Genomic DNA, 25,787 nt, shown 5'->3' with positions numbered 1-25,787 from the left:
GGACATATCAGCGACGACGACATGTCGAGCAACATCCCCGTCATTAATGCCGACACCGTCATCATCACCATCTCCATCGCCACCACCATCATCGCCTCCATCAAGACCATCATCAACACCAATCGCTCCAGCACCAGAGTTGACCGTGATAATGCGCTCATTAGAAGCCTTATTGGAAACATTAAAAGGGTCAACAATGGCTAAGAACAAAGAAGAACCTCAACCCTTAGCAACCAATTCAGCAAAACCAAAGAATTTTTAGTATAAAATATCAAAGGAAGATATTTCTAAGGAGCTTCAGAAAATTAAACTCCCAAAATTTTCAAGAGGTCGAGCTAGAGAACGTGTTGAGGCATGGTTAGAAGGAACGAACAGATGTTTTAAATTAAGAGAATAATCTTCTTCTGCAAAACCAAAAATTGATGTATTTCAATTAAAGGAAAGTGCCTTGATTTGGTGGAGAAATCTGGAAAAACAACTACACCTCACAATGGATAATGTTCCTTGGGAATTGTTCGAGGAAAGATTCTGTGCGAAGTATTTACCTCCATATTTTCAAGAACAACAAGCTGGAGCCTTTCATACATTAGTTCAAGGTAATAAAACAGTTGAGGAATACGTGATAAGATTTATGGAGCTTGTGAAATACATTCACTACTTAGATTCTGATGAACGTCAAAGTAACGCTTCATATTTGGGTTAAATCATCGCATCAGGGCCTTGGTTAGGATGTGGAAACCATCATCAATAGCCGAGGCAGTAGAATGTGGCTGTTATGCAGAAGAACATCTAGGAATCAAAAAGGATGTCGGCCCAGCAGAACCTCCACAATTAGGATTTTCAGGAAAGACTCCCCGAAATTTCTTCAGGGGAGGTAACTCAAGACCACCTTATGGTAATAGATTTACCCCAAGAAATGTAGGAACAAGAGCTCCCATGGCAGTTAATACTATAGCCGCTGAATCATCAAACACAAGTCCATGGAAATCTCGTGGTACTGCTAATAGAGGAAGAAATTCGAGAGGAATCGGTATGAGAGGGCGAAACTCTTTATCTAGAAACTCACAAAATGATTCAAGAGGACTGACCCAAGTTAATTGTTGGGGATGTGGAGGACCACATTTTCAACGTGGTTGTCCAAAAACTTCTTCAAGTATATTGCATAGGACTGGAAAGGAACCAATACCAAATACCCAAGGCAATCATTTCATGCATTAGTCAACAACAATCAAGAAGCACATCAATCCACTATAGTGGAATCTTCAGGTATTATTAATGGTATAAAACTCAAAATCTTATTTGATACTGATGCCACAGATAGTTTCATTTCATCATATGCATTAAACAAATGTGGGTTGGCAGCTCGCAGACAAAATGATTTCAGACAGGTAGAAATGGCCTCAGAAGAACTCCAATCCATAGACTTAAGTGTGGATCAATGCAAAATCGACCTAGGGGTCTGTTTGACTAAATTGAAAGTTTATGCCACAACCTTAAGGACTTATGATTTTGTCATAGGTATGGATTGGCTAGAAGCTCATCAATCTTGGCTACACTGTTATGGGAAAAGAATTCTAGGTATAAATGATGAAGGAGAAGCGATCCAAATTCAAGGTATCAAAAGAAAAGTATCTTTACGCTACATATCAGCAATGAAAATGAAGCGTTGCTTAATAAAAGGTTGTCAGGCATATGTAATTCAAGAAGTAAGTAAAGAAAAAAGACCATCCTTAGAACAATATCTGGTGTTTGCTGAATTTCCGGATGTATTTCCAAAGGAACTACCAGGATTACCCCTGAAAGAGAGCTAGATCTCACGATAGAATTGAAATCTGGTACTCAACCAATTTCTAAAACACCTTATAGAATGACAGCTCTGAAACTTCAAGAATTACAAATTCAATTGAAGGAACTATTGGATATAGGACATATTCGACCGAGTATATCATCTTGGGGTGCTCCTGTAATTTTTGTCAAGAAGAAAGATGGATCCTTAAAATTATGCATAGATTATCGAGACTTGAATCGAGCTACAGTAAAGAATCGATATCTTATGCCTCGAATTGATGATCTCTTCGATCAAACGAAAGGAGTTGTTGTCTTTTCAAAAATTGATCTTCGATCAGGCTATCATCAGCTAAGGATTTCTGAAAGTGATATTTCTAAGACTGCATTCCGAACACGCTTTGGACATTATGAATTTACTATGGTACCATTTGGATTAACAAATGCACCAGCGGTATTTATGAATCTTATGAATAGTGTTTTCCGCAAATATCTTGATCAATTTGTACAAGTATTTTTAGATGATATACTCATCTATTCCAAGAATGAGAAAGAGCATGAAGACCATTTACGGATAGTGTTATCCTGCCTCAGAAAACACCAGTTGTATGGAAAATTATCCAAGTACTCGTTCTTTCAGAAAAAGATTCATTACTTACGTCATATCATATTAGGTGAAGGGATCTCAGTAGACCCTGAGAAAGTAAAAGCAATCATGGAATGGCTAATACTGAAAAACGCACATGAAGTACGAAACTTTATGGGTTTAGCCGGTTACTACCGAAGATTTGTGGAAGGATTCTCCAAAATTGCAAAGCCGATTACAACCCTTCAGCGTAAAGGTATTAAGTATGAATGGACTAAGGAATGTAATAAAGCATTCTCTGAACTCAAAAGACTATTGACCAATGCACCAATCTTAAGAGTCCCTGATATGGAAAAATATTTTACAGTATCTACTAATGCATCCAAACATGGGCTAGGTGCAGTATTAATGTAGGATAGAGGAGTAATAGTGTATGTCTCAAGAAAGTTAAAGCCTCATGAAGAACTTTACGCTACTCACGATTTAGAGTCAATCGTTGTAGTACTAGGTTTAAATATTTGGAGACACTATCTAGTGGGGCGAAGTTTTACACTTAAAAGCGACCATCAAAGTCTACAACATTTGTTCACCCAAAGAGACTTAGATGCTAGACAAAGACGATGGAGTGAATTCCTAAATGAATATGACTTTGGAATATCATATATTAAAGGAAAAGAAAATGTAGTGGCAGATGCTTCAAGCAGAAGACCCTGGATATTCTCCCTTATACCTATCAAAATAGACTTAAGGCAACAAGTACTAGAATATCTCATAAAAGATTGCTGGTATTTAAAAGTAAGATCTAGTCTTGAAAGTAAAAGGTCGAAAGAATCTAAGTTTGAAGGATATGAACTAGAAGATGATGGAATCTTATGATTTCATGGAAAGATGTATATTCCTGATAATAGGGATCTTCGAGACACCATTCTTAAGGAAGCCCACAAAGAAGTATATTGTGCACATCTTGGAGTAAAGAAAATGTATACGATACCAAGAAACTCTTCTTCTGGTCGGGCATGAAACGTGATATCGTTCAATTCGTTGCAAGATGTTTGGAATGTCAACAAGTAAAATCAGATCATTGTCATCCAGCGGGTCTCTTACAACCTCATGACATTCCTATGACCAAATGGGAGATCATTTCTATGGATTTTATCACTGGGCTACCTCTTACTTCTCAAAGACACAATGCCATTCTGGTAGTAGTGCATAACTTAACGAAGAGCGCCCATTTCATTCCCGTAAGAGATACTTACAAAGTTGCTAATGTAGCTCGAGTATTCATAAATGAAATTATCAGATTTCATGGAGTACCTAAGAAGATTATATCAGATAGAGATTCACGATTTACTTCAAGATTCTGGACTTGCATGCAGTCAGCCTTAGGAACTCAATTAAATTTAAGCACAGCTTATCATCCTGAAACTGATAGACAAATAGAAAGGGTAAATCAAGTACTTGAAGATATGTTGAGTATGTATGTTATGGATCAGCAATCGCACTGGGAAAAGTATTTATCGTTAGTCGAATTTGCATACAATAAAATTTATCACAGTTCAATCGGAATGCCTCCATTTGAAGCATTATATGGCAGACCTTGCAGAACACTGTTAAGTTGGGACAAGTTAGAAGATCGAGTGATAGTAAGACCAGAATTAATCCAAGAAATGGAAGAGCAGGTAAAACAAATTAGACAGCGGTTAAAAGAAGCATAGGATAGACAAAAGAGTTATGCTGATGCTCTCAGAACTGATAGGAAGTATGAGGTAGGGGATCAGGTTTTCATCCGCATCAAACCGAATAAAAGTATTATTCAATTTGGAAAAGGGACAAAGTTAACACCCCAATTTATTGGACCATTTAAAGTCATAGAAAGAGTTGGACCTGTCGCCTATCTTCTTGCACTACCACCTCACTTGCAGAAAGTTCATAATGTATTTCATGTGTCTGTATTAAGACATTACATCGCTGACCAATCTCATAACCTTCAATGGAAGGAACTGCAGGTATCGGACGAAGGAATCATATCGGTCGAACCATTACGTATACTGAAACATAGGGTTCGACAGTTCAGTAATCGTCTCGTAGACCAATTTAAGGTCCAGTGGGACAAGATCGGCTACTTGGGAAGATACGGAAATCATGTCAAAAATACCCCAACTTGTGTCAATTTTGAAGAACTTTAAACCATGTTTTGTATATATTTACTTTACTTTAAATCAGAGACTCGGAACCATTTTGGAATGATCACATATAAACATGAATTTTTTTTATTATATGTTCTCTGTTTAATCCCACTAGTACGTGGATACCAAGACGGAATATGTTATTGATCTTACCAAATTATAGTTATCAAAGTAAAGTTTAAATATTTGAGTAATTTTGCTTATGATGGGAATTAAGATATTATAAATTTGTTTCATTTATGCATATAAATATGATTGATGATATAAAAATCAAAGAATGATTACATTTTAATATGAAAGCTAATGACATGAATAGAATATGGTAAAGTATGTTATACTGTAGTTGACATGTATGAATTATACATAAGTTATTTGTTTTCGAATATGTTAATGCACATTTTATAAATGCATGGACAAGTGTTTATGATTGCAGATAATATCCGTTACCAAAATGACCACATGATGACAAAAACCTCAGAACAATTAAGGCTCAAAGAGATTCCATGATAGGGTATTAACCCTTATTCTACTGGGAGGGGTGGAGGTGTTGCCCACCGTTTATCCTCCGAACCCTGGAGTCATGGGAAGACTGTGCGAATCACGCTCCCCTAGACATGTGATGATAACTATCGGATGCCTACTGGGAATTAGGTCGATATAGCCAACGCTGCCATCCTTAGAGTTTATGAATGGTTAGGTCAGTGTAACCGACGCCATGGCATACTCCAGTAGAGGACGGATAGGATGGGGGTGGAAGAGATTAGGAAGGATAGGATGATTTTGTAATAGCTTTGGAACCTAATTGAAGTAAGGCATGATCATTAAAGTTATAAATCTAGAAGTATTCAAAACACCAATTTTATAGTGTCCTCACATTAAATAATAATTTAACCTCGATACACAATCCTAAGAAGAATGTACTAATCGCTATCATAAGTATTCATATAAGATAAAAACTCTAACCTCGGGATGAAGTTTTCTGAAGGGGGGTGTATGTAACGACCTATTTATAATATAGAAAACAAAAGAATATTAGTACATGCATATGATAGCTACATAAGCATGTGTCGCATGCACCGCACTAGTATTTATATACTAAATTAACTATAAGTATTAAATATCATGACACTCCTTCAAATAGAAGTTATATTCACCCATCAACACCCATATTGCTTAATGCATCATGATTAATGGGCAAATACCAATGATATAAATTTAAAATGTATAACGTAAAAATAATTATAAAGAGATAGATGTTAAAAATTAAGCTAATCTTAAACGATGGTTATAAATTATATATCTTAGAATATTAATACATTAATAAAATGATAAAAATAAATTAAAGATAAGGTACCTAGTATGAACCTAGGACCTTTATATTAAAAACAAACAAAAAAGAATATTAAACCAAAACCCATAATACATATCAATATACCTTTAAAAAGAAATACATATCACGTGACATGGGAAGGGTGTCACCATAAGGAGAAGCGGTGGGTTGCTGGTGGAGGGGGCGGCCACCGCCAAGAAACAACATATAGGGGGCAGGGAACAGTTTTGGAGGGGCATGGGGAGTAGAAGAAAGAACCAAGGGAAGAGACATACTGAAGAGGGGCGAAATTTATAAACCGGAGTTACCAACAGAAGGAGAGCCTTGTTGTTCTAAGGTTTTTGGGCACGGGGGAACAATCTGCTTCAATTGAGAAGCTTACTGGACTGAGTATCGAGGTTATGCTCAGTTTGGCTGGGTGGTTTCGGTCTTTTGGTAACAAAAGCGGGAGCAACTTGAGGCATCATCAACCGCAGGAATACAGGTAGGTACTCCATACCAAATTGAGTAATTTAGTTATATGAATGTTGGTTAAGTCATTTAAGCTGCAAACAGATTTGAAGAAAACACATATTATGTTTTAGAGCTTTACATTTCTGGTTAAATGACTCAGAGCCTTACATTTCATCCCAAACCCTGACTTTGTTTGGGTCCATTACAGCTTCGTTATGGTCTTGCAACCTCGTCACACCAATTTCACAAGGATGGCTTGGGAATCCTATTCTTTTAGGATTCTTTGGTCTAGGGCACATCTTATCAATCAATACTAATCAACCCTAGGTCTAGGTCTCCTTCTAGCCCTTCATGGAGAGCCATTCATCTTGCTTCTAAATCAAGCAATCCATATCTTTAAAGTCTCTCCTTTAAATAAACTCTTGGAATCACTACCTTCACATCGTTGATATATTTCTCTTTGTGATTTCCCTAATACCAAGACTCCTCCCATCGGTGAAAGTCTATAAAGAGGGAGCTTTAGTTGAGGTGATAGTGGGCTATTGCTCCATTGTTGCCACTTGACCTAGTAGTTGCTCTATAGGACCCCTGCTAGTTTGAGCGGTAACATTTTGGCGTTGTTGCCAGGGAGGAAGCAAGTCTACCTCCTTAATGAACCATTGAGGAATTGATTCATAGACGACATTTCAAATATTCCTCTGGCGACTCCATTCATTGTCCAATCCCCTAGTTTACTTGAAGGCGACAACATTCCTCCTTTTACTAGGGTTGTTGCAAGAAGGGGAGAAGGAACTCCATCACCTGTTAGAACTAACCTTCTCCTTGAATTTGAAGAGGTTGGTGACCCCACTCCCAAGATGGCAACAACTTCTAATACCAACCAAAATCAAAACAAACCCAAAGTCCCACGACGTAAAGGGCATTTGTCTAGTGTTTATGGGCCTTTAAAGTTGAGTGAAAATCCTAAGTCTTTGCTTGAAAATTACAAAGATTAGTTACCCAAGTTTAGAGGTGATGCCACCAAGAGTGCTTCTGATCATGTTCATGACTTCTATTGGATTATCTCTCCTAAGTTAATAGAATATGATGATAGGATCATGATGTTATTTGCCTTGTATTTCGAAGGGTCGATACCTTAGTCTCCCTCATGGTAGCATAGACGATGTCGATTCGTTTGAAGAAATTTTAATGAGAAGGTGGTCATTTGATGCCCAAGGATCTTTCAGCATTGAAAAGATTTACCACATAAGTAGGGGAAGGGAAGACATAAAAGAATTCATCCAAAATTTTGATAAGGTAGTTAGAGATATACTTGACCACTTGAGGCCCTCTGATGCTAATATACTTGACAAATTTATTAAGGTTGTGGGTGGTCATCTAACATATGCATTGAAAGATAAAAAACCGCAAAGCTTTCTTGAGGCCAAAGAAATAGTCATGGAAGTTGAACAAAACCTAAGAATCTCGAAGATGGATGTAAATGAACCTCCTAAAGCTAAGGTTGAGGGCAAGTAGCATAAATTTAATTATAAAATTGAAGAACCCCTTTTAGTTCTCCTTAAGAAGGTTGATAAGCTATCTGAGAAAATGAACGCAAGACATACACATTACATGAATAAGTTCACCACCCTAGAAAAGGCTCAAAAATCAAGTTTTATTGCCTTTTCCTAGGAAGACAAATGATGAAGGCAAGCAAAGCTCATCTCAAGTTCCCAACACATTAGCCCCAACTAATGTTGTGGAACAAGAGCCATCCTCTGAAAGTGAACAAAGTAATGAAGAAGGAAGTGAAGATGAGGAAGGTGATCAACAAGCTAATATTGTGGATTCCCACGCCTTCAATATTATTTTAGGTGGCACATGCACTCATCCTCCTATTAGTGAACTAACCATCAAAGAATAAAAGGACGAGCCAATCCTTAGTGCTGATGATAGTGGGAGATTTAAAGGGATTCAATATTCACAAAAGAATGATAAAGACCCTTCGACAACCTCAAAGGAACCCAACAAGAAAGAGGCTCCTCCTAAGAAGTCCCTTCCTAAAGCTCCTCCTAGGAAGGAGCCCCCTAAGAAAGATAATTCTAAAAGGAATCCTCCAAAGGAAGAGCCCAAAAACAAGTCCAAGGGTTAGGAGGTCGATCTTGATGTTGATTTAAGTACTGCTATAGGGAAGATGACTCTGCAAGTCCCCTTAGGCAAGAATGGCTCATCTCAAGTTCCTAACACATTAGCCCCAACTAATGTTGTGGAACAAGAGCCATCCTATGAAAGTGAACAAAGTGATGAAGAAGGAAGTGAAGATAAGGAAGGTGGTCAACAAGCTAATATTGTGAATTCCCACGCCTTCAATATTATGTTAGGTGGCACATGCACTCATCCTCCTATTAGTGAACTAACCATCAAATAAGAAAAGGATGAGCCAATCCTTAGTGTTGATGATAGTGGGAGATTTAAAGGGATTCAATATTCACAAAAGAATGATAAAGACCCTTCGACAACCTCAAAGGAACCCAACAAGAAAGAGGCTCCTCCTAAGCAGTCCCTTCCTAAAGCTCCTCCTAAGAAGGAGTCCCCTAAGAAAGATAATTCTAAAAGGGATCCTCCAAAGGAAGAGCGCAAAAACAAGTCCAAGGGTTAGGAGGTCAATCTTGATGTTGATCTAGGTACTTATAGGGAAGCTGACTCTGCAAGTCCCCTTAAAGGAAACTGTGAAGCTCCCACAACAACGATGGTGTTGATGGTGTTGGACCCACCAACATGTCTTGGGATCTCCTGGTAAGAAGTCCCAACTAGACCTCAGACCGTTTGGTGTAGGAGTCCCAACAGTGGGTCGTACGATATCGGCTTCACCGCAATTGCGTGCAGAGGCAAGTAAGATGCCCATGTTGGTAGCAAGGGTGTGACATGCGCAGCAAGCCAAGGAAGGTGTATGAACGGTTCTAACACACGGAAAGTGAGGTGAATGTGCCCGTTGGAAACCTGTAAAAGCACGCAGCAAAGAAGGGAACACACGAGCAAAGATGAATCACAAACCACAAAGCAAGTAAGCTAACAATCCAAAGTGATGGTTAAACCAACAGCACATCTCAGTAAGATTCATACATACTTATACAGAAAGAGTCCATACATGCATGCGTAAGCAAACAGATACATATATCATTAGAGTAACCAAGATAGCTGAAATACAATAACAACATATGCATGAAATGTGTTGGCTCTGTTATATTAAGAAGTGAAAGTTCCAATCATACAGTACAACCATGACCAACCACTAGTCCCGATAGCGGAACGTTACAGTCACTGTCGCTTGCTCCTCCAAAGAGATATACTAGCTCTGCACTGTGGAGAAGCCAAGGCTCGTTACAATACTCTCCAAGCTTTCTCTAAGATACTCCTATCATAAGCTTGGCGAACCAAAAGCCTCTACAATGAGTTATGAAGTACGATATATAGCAAAGGGTGGGGTGACTCTTGACATTACCTTTTGTGATTGTTCACCTACCCTCATGACTCTTCAACTACTCTATGACTATTACACTCAACTATCAACACTTGAACTTCCACTTGACAAGATGCTACATACAATCTACACATGTACCTATGTGAGACAAAATAAGTTTGAGCAAGCCATGCAAGCTATCACTAACACTCCGACAGTTGTGGTAAGACCAACTCTTCAACATCCTTGCAATGATCGATAGTGGCAAACTGATGCCAAGCTTGGTCGTCCGTGATGGTGTCTGTGCGCTCAATGGTGACATCCTATTGAAAGCGAACTCTTGCCTCTGTTGCATCCGGGTACACTAATATGGCTCCTCTGTCCAACTCGTCTGATAACATGTGCATCATCGTCTTGAGTGCAGCTAGACCAGCAACATACTAATGCATAGTGTCTGTGTTGATCTCCAAGTTTGTGCTGGTGACCATGCGCATCAACTTGTCGAAATACATGTTCAGCTCCAGTCGAACTTGCTTCTTGTCTTTGCCTCGGTGAGTGTTCTGAATGGGTGGGATCGCATGCGTGCACATAATGACATCCATGCTCTTGAATACCCTTGCATGCAATCAACAACACTGCTCACCCTATCTGCTCCATGCCAGCTGTTGGATGAGTCCATAACCTCTATGGGCACAGTTTCATCATTCTGTGCATGTTGCACCTCCTATTGTACCTATTCTCGCTGCAACCTCTTCTCTTGTCGGTGTAGCTCCTATTCTTCTTTGAGTTGTCGCTTCAACACCTACAACTCCTTCTCTGTTTCTTTCTCTATCTTCGCGCGATCCTCTTGTCACGATGTCGCCTCATAGCCTCAATCTCCAAAGCTGCTTTCATCACAAGTGAATCTGCTTGAGCTTGCAACTTTGTTCTGCCTTTGCACTGTCAACAACCTTCGTCTTGCATTTGTCGCATGCAGGTCTGCTACCTTCTGCTACTGCTGATGGTGCTACTCGTTGTGACGTCATTGTTATTTCATCTTGATATCCTTATCCATGAACAACTTGATGTCTTCTTAGATATGCAAGTTCATAGACACTTGATCGACTGCATCCCCAGTTGTGCTCTGAACGGTGTCTTCGACTCTACTCTCCTGAAAGCCATTGTACCTGTGCTGCCGAGAGGCAAACAAACACCTGTGATACTTGGAGACATAGCAACACTCGTGACGAGCAATCTGTTAGTCGAAAATCAAAACAAACTGGAGGATTGACATGCAACATACCTGTGTGGCTGTCTGCGAATATTGCGCAATTTTCACCGAGAGGCTGGGAGACTGACTGCCAAAACTGCGCAAGGCACAATTTGGGTTGTCGGGAGACTGGCTGACTGTTGGAACTACGCAATACAAAGTTTAGCCTGGCCTGAGGACTGAAACTGCGCAATGCGTAATTTCAGTCAGCAGTGACATGCAAACCAGCGAATTGCATTTCGCAGTTTCTAGGGCCAACAAGGCATTGCCTCCCAAAATTGCGCAATGCAAGCCTAGGGGTCAGTGCTGGGCCAGATTTGAGCAATTTCTGGAGGAAGGCGGAGCCTTCACTTCCATAAATGCGCAATGCTAGCCGGGCAAGGCAAGGTCCAGGCTGAGGCAACCCAGACTCGCCGACAGGAAAATGAAAACATGAGAAGTCTAAATGCATGGTGAAACTGAGTGTAAACAAGAGTGAATGATCACTCATGCAAACAGCAAGTGCAAGATTTAGAAAATGGGAAAACATGCATGTGTATAAAACAGGTCACCGCAACGGTGAGTGTCGGTGCAAAAACAGTGTCATGCATGCGACAACAGTGAGATGCAAAAAAAAATTGAAACGATCGTTTTACAAGCTAACATACATCAAAACGATAGCAAGCGCTCATTGAAATTAAGTAGACAACACTCACAGAAAGCGAAACACAAAAAGCAACAGAAACGCAACGCAAGACATGAAAAGCAGACTTACCCTGAAACAGCGAACCTGAAAGTGCTGAAGACGCTTGGATGCAATGTGGGATGTCAGAGCTGCAAGGTCGATGTGAGGAATGGGCACTGCAGCGTCTTGTTGATGAGTTTTGATAAGATCGAGCTTATGACACGCCTACCACAAATCTAGGAAAAAGCGACACTTGGCGAGAGGTTTCTAAAATGAGCTTTGCATGTAACCTCCAGCTACTAAGAATAGATCCCTCGATCTAGGGATGCCTTTTGCATGTTGCCTTTGCTATTTCGGGAAGCGCAACCCGTGCATGCAAATCAGTTTTGCTCGGTCCTGGAGGGAACCGTCAACCTGAAGGCACATGCAACAGCCTACTTGACTGAGAGAGGGATTTGTGCAATTTCTGGGAGGAGCTACGTTGGCTGTCCAAAAGAGATTGCGCAATTTCTGGGAGGAGCAGGTGACTGCTACCCAAAACTGCCGAATTTTTGGGCTGAGCTGCAGTGCTGGATAGATTGCACAACTTTTCCAAGGAAGTCTGTCTGACTGCTTTGTGCAATTTTGGAGCTCAGCAGTCTACCCAATTGATTTTCACAATTTCTGGGCTGAGCTACAATACTGGACCAGATCGAGCAATTTTCCCAAGGAAGACTGTCTAACTGCATCGCGCAATTTCTGAGAGCAGCAGGCTGCCCAGTAGATTTGCGCAATTTATGGAGGGAAGGTTGGTTCCCCTCCAGAATTGCGCAATTTTCTGAGGGAGCTGCTCAGCTAGCAACTAGCCCAAGTCCGAAGTGGCAGCCTGTGAGGGGAGTGAAGCAAACTAACATGCACAAGCTGGCAAGCTGCTGAAAAATCAATGAAGCCTATGTACTTGACAGTGCAAGACATGCTGTGAAGATGGTTGGTAGGGAGGCTCCAAAACGAAGCTAAGGCAAAATTTTGGAGGGTGGTTGTAGCCACTACAACAGATGGAAAGCCAAGAAAACCTTTGGGTTTGATGAAGAAGAAGACACACCAATATCATTGCAAAATATTCACCTTTCCAATTCAAACCCTGGACATGAGTCGTTCTTGCTCACCTTAGCTATCAATGACCTCCTCTTGCATAATTGTATGTTGGATTCAAGGGCTTCCGCAAATATCATGCCATTAAGGTTATGAAGCAACTAAATCTTAGCATTACCCAAAAGTACAAGGCGGTTTGTGGGTTCAACTCACAACCTATCAAAGTAGAAGGCTTCATAAAAGACCTAAAGGTCTCTTTAGCCATGAAAGTCGATATATCATTGCTCATGGATGTCGTAGTCATAGATATTCCCGACGTATGGGGTATGCTATTGTCTAGGAAATGGGCTTCCACTGTGGGTGGTCAATTCCAAATGGATTTATCTTATGTCACCATTCCACAGTCCAATGGAACTCTCTTCACCCTTTGTAGAGAACCTATGTATCCTACTCATGTGGTAAAACCTGGGGTAATCCCTTATTATAAAATCCCTGAGACTAAGAAACCATCTCTCATTCTTCCTTCACAACAGGTTCGTATCCTTAAGAGGCCTAATCAGAAGCAAAGCAAGAAATGGAAGCCTAAAAAGGAATACAAGATCGGGGATGTGGTATTGGTTGATAAAGACCCTATATCTGTCAAGATTCCTGGGAAGGTCGGTGAGGATTACTATTACATTGCTAAACTTGATGACGAACTTTGGCCACAACCGGTCAAATTAAGTTGTATCACCACTTTTCTTGATACTTCACCTTCTATCATATGCATGTGAGGGTAGGACGCATTGCATGTTCATCTTTCACATTAGAACTTAAATCATGTGATATTATCATGCGAGAATAGTTGCACTTAGATTAAATTGCTTTTAGAATAAAGTTTTATTTCTTGTTGAATTTTATGGCCTAATATAAGCATGGGCGATCATGAGATGCGGCAAAAACATGTTGCCCCGTGTACTTGGTCTTCAATGTGTGCAGGTAACAAGTCTGCAGTTCCAACAAATTGTTGGTGTTCTCGTGACCTCCCCGTTCAAGCACGTTTGTGAACTCTTCTGAGAGATCATGTCCCAATTGAAGCCAGATGTTACCCACCACCTGTGGGTAGTATCCATATGAGAATTTTTTTCTCCTAGATGGTCCTCAGCCAGCATCCCCTTGTAGCCACCAGATAGCTCGATATGCCATTATCTCCACCACTTGGGCTAGCCATATGCTCTCTCACCCATCATTTATGATTGTATGTTCGAAGATGGGCCTTCCAGCCCCGAAGGTATGGCTTTTCATTGTTGACTGTAATAAGTAGGAGATGGTAAACCAGTGATTCTAGTGGGATTTCTGATGTGTAGATTCAGAAATTTTCATACTTGCATCATTCTTCCAGCCCTTACAGATGGGATACAGGCTTGTTCAATCCATTTTGTAGACCCATGAGGATGTTTTGTGCCCTCAAAGCCACTTGGGGGCACCAAAACTCATTTGCTTGCATATTGTTGACACCTAATCCTTGTGATTGGGTGAATTTATGTAAATAGACAAATAAAAAATATGAACAGTCATCGAGAGATGAACTGAACAGTCTCTCCCTCATGTATATAATGAAGACCTACCTGATGGAATAGAACACACGAATCATTTTTGCCTTATGGAGTTACTGCTTGGCCTGACATGGTATCAGAGCCAGCGCCCAAAATTAAGTTTTGTGTAACTCCTAGTGTCAGTTTCTGCCTATGTTCTACCTATTTTGCAGAATTCACACCTGCCCATCTGTGGTGTCAGTTGCCTGAAGCCTGAAGCCTGCTCCACCTGCTATTCACCATTATTCTCGTTGCTCCTTGTATTGTGTTGAAACGCTATCAATGTATTGAAAATGCCATTCTATTCTCCGGCCATTGTATTCTGCAAGGTTGAATACCCACTGCATTTTCATTACTACACATACCACCAGCAAGCCTCAACGCCATCTCTTCATCAGATTTTCTGTGCTAAACATCTGAACCTATGGCGATTTTATGCAATAGTTGTTAAATGCATGTGGAACCTATGGCGATTTTGTTTCTCAACATCAGCGTGCCAATAGTTTTACCGGATTCCCCTCCATATCCTCTCACATCTCGCCTACCTGCTCTACTACGCAGCTGTTATCAGCGCGCTGACATGATATCATTGCTGGTATCATTGCCACAGGTCTAAACGTCTGTCAGAGCCGTCGTGAGAGAGAGGCACAACTGGGGAGCGGTGGTTGCTAGAGAGAGCCATTGAGCAGCATTTGCGAGAACAAGTCGCATTTCTTGAGGAGGTGCAAAACAGAGGCATGTCTAAGTAGCATTTCCGAGAAGGAGCGGCTCGTGTGAAGCAATTGCAGGTCATAACTATGGTAATAGAGATAATATTTTATATTACGTGATAATATATTGCCCGAAAGCCTCCGTATCATTGTTGTAAGCCTCGGTATCACTAAAGAAAAAAAAGGGCATTGAGCATGATAATATATTGGAAAGAAATAATTTTCCTCAAGATTTTTTCCTTATTCTATTAGTCGTTCTGAGTTTATGGAATACAATATATTGATAATGGTGCAGTGAGTAGTTCCTTGTTGTCAAGGGCATGGATGCTTGATATATCGTATAAAATAAGGTTGAAAATACAAATGGTGATATTCTATATGGATAAAATATAGTTTTTCTCTTTGCCAGCAGAAGTATTTTTTTTAGTACACAGATTTTTTTCAGCATAAGTATTTTTCTATCAGCGGAAATAATTTTTTACAGAATGCATTCAATCATATCCATGGTGGGAATAGTTCTCACTGGCAAGGAGAACTATTCTGAATGGTCTCGGATGATAAAACACACCCTCATTTTCAATGAGTTGTGGAAAGGTGTGTCGAAGACGGAGACAATGAACCAGTACAGCCTACCTCAGCCAAAGAGCTCGTCATTTGGAAAACAAAACAGCAAATCTTATGCATTAATTGCAGCAATCTGTAAATGAAGAGGTGAGTCGCCATATTTCGTCATATTCAACTACCTTTAAAGCCTTACAGAAGCTGAAAGAACTCTATGACTCACATTCTGCACTTGAAGTTGTTCAACTCATGATTAAACTCTTCACTCTTGAACTGAAAAATAATGATCCTCTTGCTCTTGCACCTGAAGTAAAGTCTATAAAGCATGATATCAAATCCACTAAGGTTGAATCGGATATTCCTCTTATCATTTTTCTCAAGGCACTTTATCCTACTTACTCCAATTATCTTGAGTCATTGCAAGCAAATGGAAATCTCAAAGATATAACCTTTGACTCTCTTGTGAAAAAGTTTGTTGAAAGAGAGAAAGCTTTTGGAAAGAAGACAGCCCCTAAATCTTCTGAAGAGGCTATGTGCCTTGCTCATAAAGAAAAGGATCCTGCTCAAGATTCTACAAGAGAAAGAGGCGATCGAAGAGGAAGAGAAAGACATTTCAGAGGCAGGGGGGCAGACATTCTCAAGGAGAAAAGGCAGATTTGCACTGCATACGCTGCAAAAGAAATGGATCACATGATGCCTCTACATGCAAGCTACCATGGGACAAAATTGAGCAGAAAAGAAACCAACAGAAAGGTAAAACTGATGATACAGACAAAGGTAAAGCACCTGAATCCGCTCACTATGTTGTGGCACAATGTAACATTGGAGTAAATGAAGATTTATTTAATGCTTCACTTGCTTCTTGGAAAAATGATTAGTCGCTTGATTCAGGAGCAACCTGCCACATGACTCATAGAAAATATTTTTTTGAAGATTTCACTGACAATGTTGATGGAGCAGTATACTTTGTAGACCAATCAAAAATCAAGCCATCAAGGCTTGGCACAATCAGGCTTAAACTGCCTGGTCTTCCAGACTTTCTTCTACATCATGTTCTATATCTCCCACAGCTCAAGAGAAACTTGTTGTCCTTGGTCCACATCCGCCAGCAAGCTCACTCCATTCATATGTTTGATGGCAAGCTTGAGGTAAGAAAAGCATCTGACCACTCACTTGTCATGAGGGGAATAGAAGAAGAAATGCTTTTCAAGCTGCAAGGAACCTCTGCTCGTGCACAACATTTCTCATACAATTCTCATCATGAAAAAGGTACACTTCCATCAAGTTTATTGTGGCATGCTAGATTTGGACATTTAAACTATGACAGTCTCCGCTTGTTGAAGAAAAATGGTGTTGCTGAATTGCCTACAATTCCTAGGAAACTTAAGCAATGTGATGCTTGCATTCTAGGAAAGCATAGCAAACAGTCTTTTCATGATTCACATTCAAGAGCACATAGAAAACTTGAACTCATTTATTCAGATTTATGTGGTCCAATGCCTGTTCCTTCTGCAAATGGAAATAAATATATCATGACATTTGTTGATGACTACACCAAAATGTGTTGGGTTTATTTATTGAAGAACAAATCTGATGCTTATCAAACATTCAAGAATTTTCATAAATAGATTGAAAATGATGCACAATCTCATATTGGGTCTATTCGCACTGATAATGGAAAGAAATACACATCAAATGAATTTGAAAACTATCTTTGCCAACATGGGATCAAACATCAAACAACTGTGCCTTATAATCCCCAACAGAATGGTGTAGCTGAAAGAATGAATAGGACAATCTTAAATATGGTACGATCCACACTTTCCTTCAAAAATGTGAAAGATAATGTTTTGGGCTGACGTTGTTCTATGTGCTGCATATATAAAGAATAGATGTCCATCTAATGCTATAAGAAACAAGACTCCATATGAAATGTGGTACGGACATGTTCCTTCAGTAAAGCATCTCAGGGTCTTTGGTTCCACCTGTTATGCCTTGATACCAAAGGTACATAGAAACAAACTTGGTGCTAGAAGTCGTAAGTGTATCTTTCTGGGGTATTCAAACACCTCCAAAGCATACCGCCTCTATGATGAAGTAAATAAGAAGTTTGTTGTATCTAGAGATGTAATTTTTCTTGAATCATCCAAAACTGACAATGTTGTTGAGCAGCAACTTGATCGGTTGGATAGATTCACAAAAGCAAAATCATTTCAAGAATTTGATAATCAGATTCCACATCTTGAAGGGGGGATTCCTATACTAGATCAACATGTGGAATCTTCTTCTGAAGAACACTCTCCCCCGAATGAAACTCCAACAACGGATGATGCTTTAAGTGATGTGATTGATAGAATTAGGAGACTCAATCTTGATTCAGTCCCAACTCAATCAACGAAGCAGCCTGGACCATCTGAGAAAGGTCCCCCAAAGTGGCTGACAAAGACACTTGAAAGTGTTCATCCTGATGATGTTGGAAAGATAGGAACTAGAAATTCAAACCGGCAAAATGGAGGTGATGTGGATGACTCTAATTCACCTATTGATATGGATGTTTCTTATGATTGTGAATTGAACTTGTCTACAGATTTTGAACCAACTTCCTTCAAAGAAGTTGCTTCTCATGATGAATGGAAAGAAGCAATGCAAAAGGAGTATGATGCCCTCAGAAAGAACGGCACTTGGAAGCTGGTTGATCCTCCATTAGGAACCAAACCAATTGCCTGCAAGTGGGTCTACAAGAACAAGTATAAAGCTAATGGCTCACTTAACAAGCACAAAGCTAGGCTTGTGGCAAAAGGTTTTGCACAGAAGGAAGGGGTCGATTATGAGGAGACTTTTGCCCCAACAGCAAAATGGGCTACCATCCGGACACTCTTTGCACTAGCAGCTCAGAACGGTTGGAAAGTACACCAAATGGATGTAAAAACTGCTTTCTTAAATGGAGATCTAGAAGAGAATGTTCTTATGTCCCAGCCTGAAGGATTTGCTGTGAAAGGACATGAACATAAAGTATGCAAACTAGTGAAGTCCTTGTATGGCCTCAAACAAGCACTGCGAGCCTGGTATGAAAAACTAACTGAGCATCTTCTGAAACTCAATTTCAAACATTATGATCTTGATGATGCAAATTTATTTGTCAAGAAAGTTGGCAAAACAGTTGTATATCTTGTGGTATATGTAGATGATCTTTTGATGATAGGGAATAATGAAAGCTACATTGCATCCATAAAAAAGGAATTGGGGAAAGTTTTGAAATGACTGATTTGGGTTATGTTCATTACTATCTTGGCATTGAAGTAACCCAACATCCGAAGTCCATATTTCTTTCTCAAAAGAAATACATTGGAGATTTGTTGAACAAGTTTGGCATGACAGAGTACAATCCTCTTACTACTCCAATGGAACAAAACTTAAAACTCACATCTATTGAAGGAAAAGAATTTGAGGATGCAACAAAGTATAGACAACTTGTAGGAAGTCCCAACTACCTAACTACTACTAGACCAGACATTTCATTTGTTGTTGGAATCCTCTCCAGGTTTATGCAAAAGCCTTGTGAGGGACATTGGTCTTTTGCAAAAAGAGTTCTAAGGTACTTGAAGGGAACTCAAGACTTTGGAATCAAGTATACACAGGTGGACGACTTCAGCTTGATTGGATACTCTGATTCAGACTTCGATGGAGACAAAGAAACTGAGGTATCAACTTCAGGATATGCTATGAGTCTTGGATCAAGAGCTGTCTCCTGGAGATCACGCAAACAATCAGTTCCAGCAGATTCCACTGTTTCCTGGAGATCACGCAAACAATCAGTTCCAGCAGATTCCACAACAGAAGCAAAATACGTGGCAGCAGCTGAAACAACAAAACATATTGTGTGGCTCAGGAAAATTCTTGAAGATTTGCAGGTAAAACAAGTAAAATCAACTCCACTCATGATTGACAATACCTCTGCAATAAAGTTGGCCAAGAAACCAAATTTCCATGATCGAACGAAGCACATCAATACTAAATATCATCTGATTCGACATCATGTTGAGGCCAAAACAATCCATCTCCGTCATTGTTCCACAAATGAGCAAATTGCAGACATCTTCACCAAAGCGCTTGGAAGAGAAAAGCTTGAACGATTCAGAATGATGCTTAGACTCTCCCTTCAGATTAAGGGGGGGAATGTTGACAGCTAATCCTTGTGATTGGGTGAATTTATGTAAATAGATAAGTAAGAAATATGAACAATCTCTCCCTCATGTATATAATGAAGACCTACCTCATGGAATAGAACACACGAATCATTTTTGCCTTATGGAGTTACTGCCTGGCCTGACACACATCAAGTGGCCAACCCCTTTATCACTATGTTTGTAGTTCATTCATTCATCATGGCACAAGTTGGACTCCACTAGGCCTCTTCAATGTTTTTCCCTCTTGGGAGACTTAATTCTGTATTATGGAGCTATCTTGGTGGGCTTGTCACCAAGTTATGTTATTTTGCACATTATTTTATTAGTTAGCATTATTAGGCCTAATTAGGCAAATGGAACCCCTTAGAGAGGATATCTATTGATGTGATGATCATTTCATTTGATCATCACTTGGATTTGGATCATTATCTCTGCTTGAGAAATTCGCTAGACCTACTAATGGACGAATTGGAATCTTGACGCATTTCAATGTTTGGAAAGGCCTGTCTTTTATCTTAGAGCTTTGATTTTTGTCTATATTGATGATTGAAAGATTTCACTATACTTGTAAGTGTCTCTTTCATGATCTATTTTTCATGTACGTCACTTGTATAATGTATGAAGAATTCTCACTCATGAAGTTGGTGTAGCTGCCTTAATGAAATGTGAATTTGATCTTGTCTTTGTGAGGGTTTTTCATATGTTTCATGCAAGCAAACTATAGTGAATGGATGTCCTAGGGGTATATTATTTCCTTGACAAGTCATCAATTGTAGCATCAAAGAAGCATAAACTTTCCTAGTAACCTAGTTGTTGCCTCTAGAGCCATGCGAAGTTGTTGGGAAACTCCTTGATTGGGTGCAAGGATATCTAAACATTGAATCTCATTGACTCCATTCTTCCAATAGGCTAGGCACTGGTCTAGTCCTAGGTGATCACCAAAACGAAGATTTTTCTCACCTCCTTTTCTCTTTTTCAATCCCTAACCCTAGTAGGCTTCCTAGGGCATCATGCGAAATTAATTGTATCCATCCAAACTTGGTGAATTTTGGTTTAGAGATGCGATGGTGTGTCCTTAGGAGGTCCTCCAATTTTGAAGCTATTCCGACAGTGGAATCTCAACTTTTGCCAAGCCCTAGCTCGCAAACCATTCTCCCTAGGTTTCTTTTGGTTAGTGGCTTTATCAAGGATCGCTGCATCAAAGTCTCATGCCAAACCCAATCTCTTGGTCCTTTTCTTCTCCCTCACTTGGTCAAGACCATTTGTTTTCAGTTTCATCTGAAACCCTTGACTTTGTTTGGGTCCACTAGGGCTTCTTTGTGATTCTGCAACCTCGTCACTCCAATTTCACAAGGATTGCTTGGAAACACTATTCTTCTAGTTTTCTTTCGCCTAGGGCACTTCTTACCAAGAAATACTCCTCAACCCTAGGTCTAGGACTCCTTCTAGCCCTTCTTGGACAGCCATTCATCTTGCTTCCAAAGCAAGCAATCCATATCTTTAGAGTCTCTCCTTTGAATAGGATCTTGGAATAACTACCTTCACACCATTGATATATTTATCCTAATGATTTCCCTAATACCAGGAATCCTCCCATCGATGAATGTCCGTGAGCAGGGAACTTTAGCTGAGGTGACAGTGGACTATTGCTCCATTGTTGCCACTTGACCTAGTAGTTTCTCTATAGGAACCCCTCCTAGGACCCCTACTAGTTTGAGCGGTAACAATTGCCACACCCTAAATGGGGGGTTAATTCTCTATCCTAGTCCAACGGGACTGCCTCTAATGGCCTATCCCTTTAGGAAGGGGCACTACTTGGGAATCCATAATTGAGATAGCATGTTCCATCTATCCCTTTTCCATACTTATCACTGACCTTCATACATTTCAAGCCCTTATTTCACCTCCAATCTCTTGTTCCACTTAACCATGCATCGACTGAGATTTAGCACATCCCCTTCCCTTTTTCACATATTTGGGTCGGGCCTAGAAATATTGCCCCTAGCTAAAGGAAAAAGAAAAAGCATATCATGGCCACAAACAAGAAGAAAAACAAAGAAAATTATAAAATACAAAAGATGGACGAGACATTAATATTAGCACGTGGGCGAAAGACAAGCATAAGCTCTACCCCTTATCATTATACCCATCACTCGGTTCCTGGGGCCAATGTTGACCTATCACATCATAGAAAGGAAACCTTGCATGTCACAGCCCCTGGTAGGCGATGAACTACCCCACCATTAAGGGGATGACCATTGATACACATCATTCAAAGCATGCTCTCATTTCCTAGAGTTTTGACTAGTAATATAAAGAAAAATCAAGAAAAAGAAAAACACAAAAAGAGGGGTGGAAAAACAAAGGTTCTGGTAACTCATGCATCCACAATTTCTCCCTCCTCACATATGTATGCCCACAATGTGGAATTCCTCATCATTGCTACCCCTTTGACCATGGAATTTGGTTCAGAGAACCCTTTTCCCCTTTCATTCCATCATTATTCACATGACACCTATCGATTGAAGGGAGGATTGAGGACAATCTCACATCCCTTTGGAGGTTGGAAACGCCTAATAGGATCATGTATTAGCCACTCCTACCTAGGGAGATAACACCATTACATGACTAAGGTCCCAATTTTGGAAGAGGAACCTTGTTTGGAGTGTCGCATTTCCCTTTACTTGCAAGCTTGGTTCACTTAGATGAAAAAATGATTAAATGTACCTAATGGTATAAGTTGCAGCACTAGATATTGTCTATGATTGGTAGGCGGTTTCATTATGGGTTAGCCAACTCAATTGGGGCCCAAGTCCACCAAAGGATCATATTGACACCCATTGATGCTTTGTTGAGAGCCATGGGTCCCGGACATTCATAGAGCATCATTTTCATTCGTGGGAATCTTCAGCACCCCAGACATTCTGCGTGTTTCCCTACATTATTCACGGGATGATGTACCTAGACCAACATGCCCCAGCCAGCTTAGCAATGATCACATGGTTTGGCAGTTGATCTAGTGCCTAGATGAGGTTTTTCTTACCTTTGAAGATGTGGGAGGGCATGCACCATCTTTAGGACCCTCAGCATTGAAGCAGAAATAGAGATTTAGCCAAATGGAGACCCATAAGACCCAGTTTGTGCCCCAAAACATATTTGGGAGTCCACAAGATGATTTGGATTGAGACAAAGGGGCCAACCCCTCCATGATTTTAGAGGCCCTCTGCATCACACATGCCACCATTAGGCCTCAACACTTTCCCTCTTGAGGGCTACGCATTCATGACATTAGCATTTCAGCCCTCCTTTAGGATATTTTATCAATTGTTACATTGGTTACTAGGATGGCCTCCGACCTAGGGGTGTTTCTAGCCCATCACTTTATGATTTTAGGGGATTGCATGCTTCATAATCTTTTTATTAAGCTATTTTGGGTACCTAATCTTTCTAATCCAATACATCTTAATTAAGTATCATTATTGAACTGTTTTGCTTGTGGTTGTGATGTAAATTTGTAATGTAGCTCTAACTTTGTTAGTAATTAGTATTACAGTTCCATTCATTGGCTCTTGATTATAATGGATATACTTTAGATGTCAACAAGGACTATAATTTTGTCGTGTCTAGACTCTATGTTGAAAAATTGATCTGGCAAACTCGTTCAAAAGGAGCAATGAAATGATGAATAATCCTTCTATTCCAATACATATTAATTAAGTATCGTTATTGAACTGTTTTGCCTTGTGGCTGTGATGTAAATTTGTAATGTAGCTCTAACTTGTTAGTAATTACAGTTCCATTCATTGGCTCTTGATTATAATGGATATATTTTAGATGTCAACAAGGACTATAATTTTGTTGTGCCTGGACTCTATGTTGAAAACTTCTCTAAGAATTTTCTAGTTTGACACATATGATGAAACAAAGATTACATTAAAAGAAAAATCAATTAGAGACTTGTGACTTGATTGCAATATTTTACTTATTTTCTGGGTTAATTGACACAACTATATGTTTCTTCTGTGAAAATATGATGAGAAAAGATGCTAATCACACCTTCAGAATATTCAATGGGTGTTTATTTCCTGCTTGAAACTGCTTCTCTAGAATGCTGTACGCAACTTCACTCAATGAAGATGCTGCCAAGGCACCAACAGGTTCACCTGCAGTTTTTCCTGACGCTCTCTCAAACCAATCCCTCCCTTCTAGATCTTTTTGCTGAATACCTCCATAAGAAAACTGCATGATCTGTTTTCCATATACACTTCGAATGGTGCCATCATAAGCAACAAATACATCACGCAAAAAAAACATCAGATTCCTAAACAACTGACCAGGGATATCAGCACCTTCCCCAAATGAATTACCACGTGTTGAAACTGCATGTATGAAATACTCTATGGGATTCAAGCCATCAAAAAATGAGTTCTCTATCAACCCACGCGAGTACCATTTTTGTATGGATTCTGAAGCTCTTAAAAATCTTGAGATATGGTCCTTACTTTTTGCTGTCAAACACGTAGGAACCCACTGTGAGCTGCAAATCTTTTCAGGAACTTTGAAAGGAAACCGCTCTTCTTCTTTATACATTTGCATTCCAAGACAAGCACCTTGCTGTACTAACTTTTGCAGCGAACCCTTGCTTCCTGCCTTAATCATCATCAACATGGCATTGTCCTGCTCTATATGCTCTGCAACAACTTTAATTATGTCAGAATAGACATTCCTAAATTGTTGTATTGCTTCTTTGCTTAAAGCCAGAGATTCACTTTCAATCATCCCGGCAAGTTTCAAATATTCAGACCGGCATTCATATTGCCCTAGAACAAATGTGGGACATGAATGTGAGCCATATATAATCTGTACAGAGTGCACTGACTGTTTTGCTTCCAAAAGACCAAAACTTATTTCTTCTATCATTTTGCTTCGATGGGATGAGCTGGAAGTTAAATGAACATCTGACAAACTCACACTAAATCCTTTCATGGAAATCCATTCGTTCAAAACTGCTTGACAACAACTTAGATACTCAACAGCGCTGGATGGGCGATCTATGGAGATAACCTGAAAAATACTGTCACTGGTATTCTGTAACCATTCAGATCCACCAGAACAACACAAAAGCTCACCATCAGATATCAGCACTTCTTTTCTCAAATTAGTGTAGTTCAGACCTGTTGGTAAAACCATGCTAAACAACTGCTTGCCTGTCCAGAGAGGACCTCGTAGCATAGGTGCTTTTACAATTGCTGGCATTGGTACTGGTGAAGAACAGAACAATTGTAACTGTTGGATCTGAAATTTATCAAGAAAGATATGGTTGGAAGTTATTAAATTTCCAGCAAGCAAACTATCATGAGTAACTGCAATCAAAGCCTGCCCACCTTGAGAGTTAATCATCTGTTTTGATAAAGTCATAAATTCATCTGCCTCTGCCATAGATTTGACCGACTGTGGGATGAAACCATGTAAACAATCACCATCAAAGTCTGCTCCAAAAGGAGAACATATAACCGGATTGATAGCCATTGCAGATTTGATCTTCAGCAGCTTTACTCTCAAAGCAATTAGTGAATGCAGGTGGATTGAGGGGGTCCTATTTACTATGACCAAGTCTCCATCTTTCAATGCCCGGTAAACAGTATCTCCAATTTCAATCTGAGTGCTATGAGAAATGGGTAAAAGACTACCGTTTCTCCTGATAAGTGGCATCCAACTTTTGGTGAGATTACTCTCTATGCATTCTTTTAACTTTCCCCAATTAATAAAATTTACAGTTTCCCGAATGATTAATTTTTCTGCAACTTCACGGGAAATCAAGATCTCATCTACTGCAATATTGGGGTCACCAATTGCTATCATGCGGAAAGAATGATCTGAACGTTTCCCTAAAAGGGTGCTCTTGACCCATTTCATACCAGTAGTCACTTCACCTTTTGACTTAACACCAGAAGATTTTGCACGAACAAGCTGCCACCACAATACTTGCTAG

The 25,787-nt window shown here is 39.8% G+C and overlaps 1 protein-coding gene across 2 annotated transcripts in view; it reads right to left on the bottom strand.

The window, feature by feature from the left end:
* LOC149218223 (DNA-directed RNA polymerase IV subunit 1-like) overlaps positions 1 to 25,787 on the bottom strand; it is a 382,207-nt gene that overhangs the window by 207,610 nt on the left and 148,810 nt on the right. For both annotated transcript variants that reach the window (XM_089383853.1, XM_089383854.1), the window contains exon 11: positions 23,852 to 25,765. In XM_089383853.1, coding sequence (XP_089239979.1) covers positions 23,852 to 25,765 — 1,914 coding nt within the window. The remainder of the gene's footprint in view (positions 1 to 23,851; positions 25,766 to 25,787) is intronic.

The sequence above is a fragment of the Pinus tabuliformis genome, chromosome Q (assembly GCF_031772625.1).
Source record: "Pinus tabuliformis cultivar Carrire ecotype Pingquan chromosome Q, CPIR1, whole genome shotgun sequence".
NCBI classification, from domain to species: Eukaryota; Viridiplantae; Streptophyta; class Pinopsida; order Pinales; family Pinaceae; genus Pinus; species Pinus tabuliformis.
Note: the sequence above shows the minus strand (reverse complement) of the source record. Positions and strands in the feature narration are given on the sequence as shown.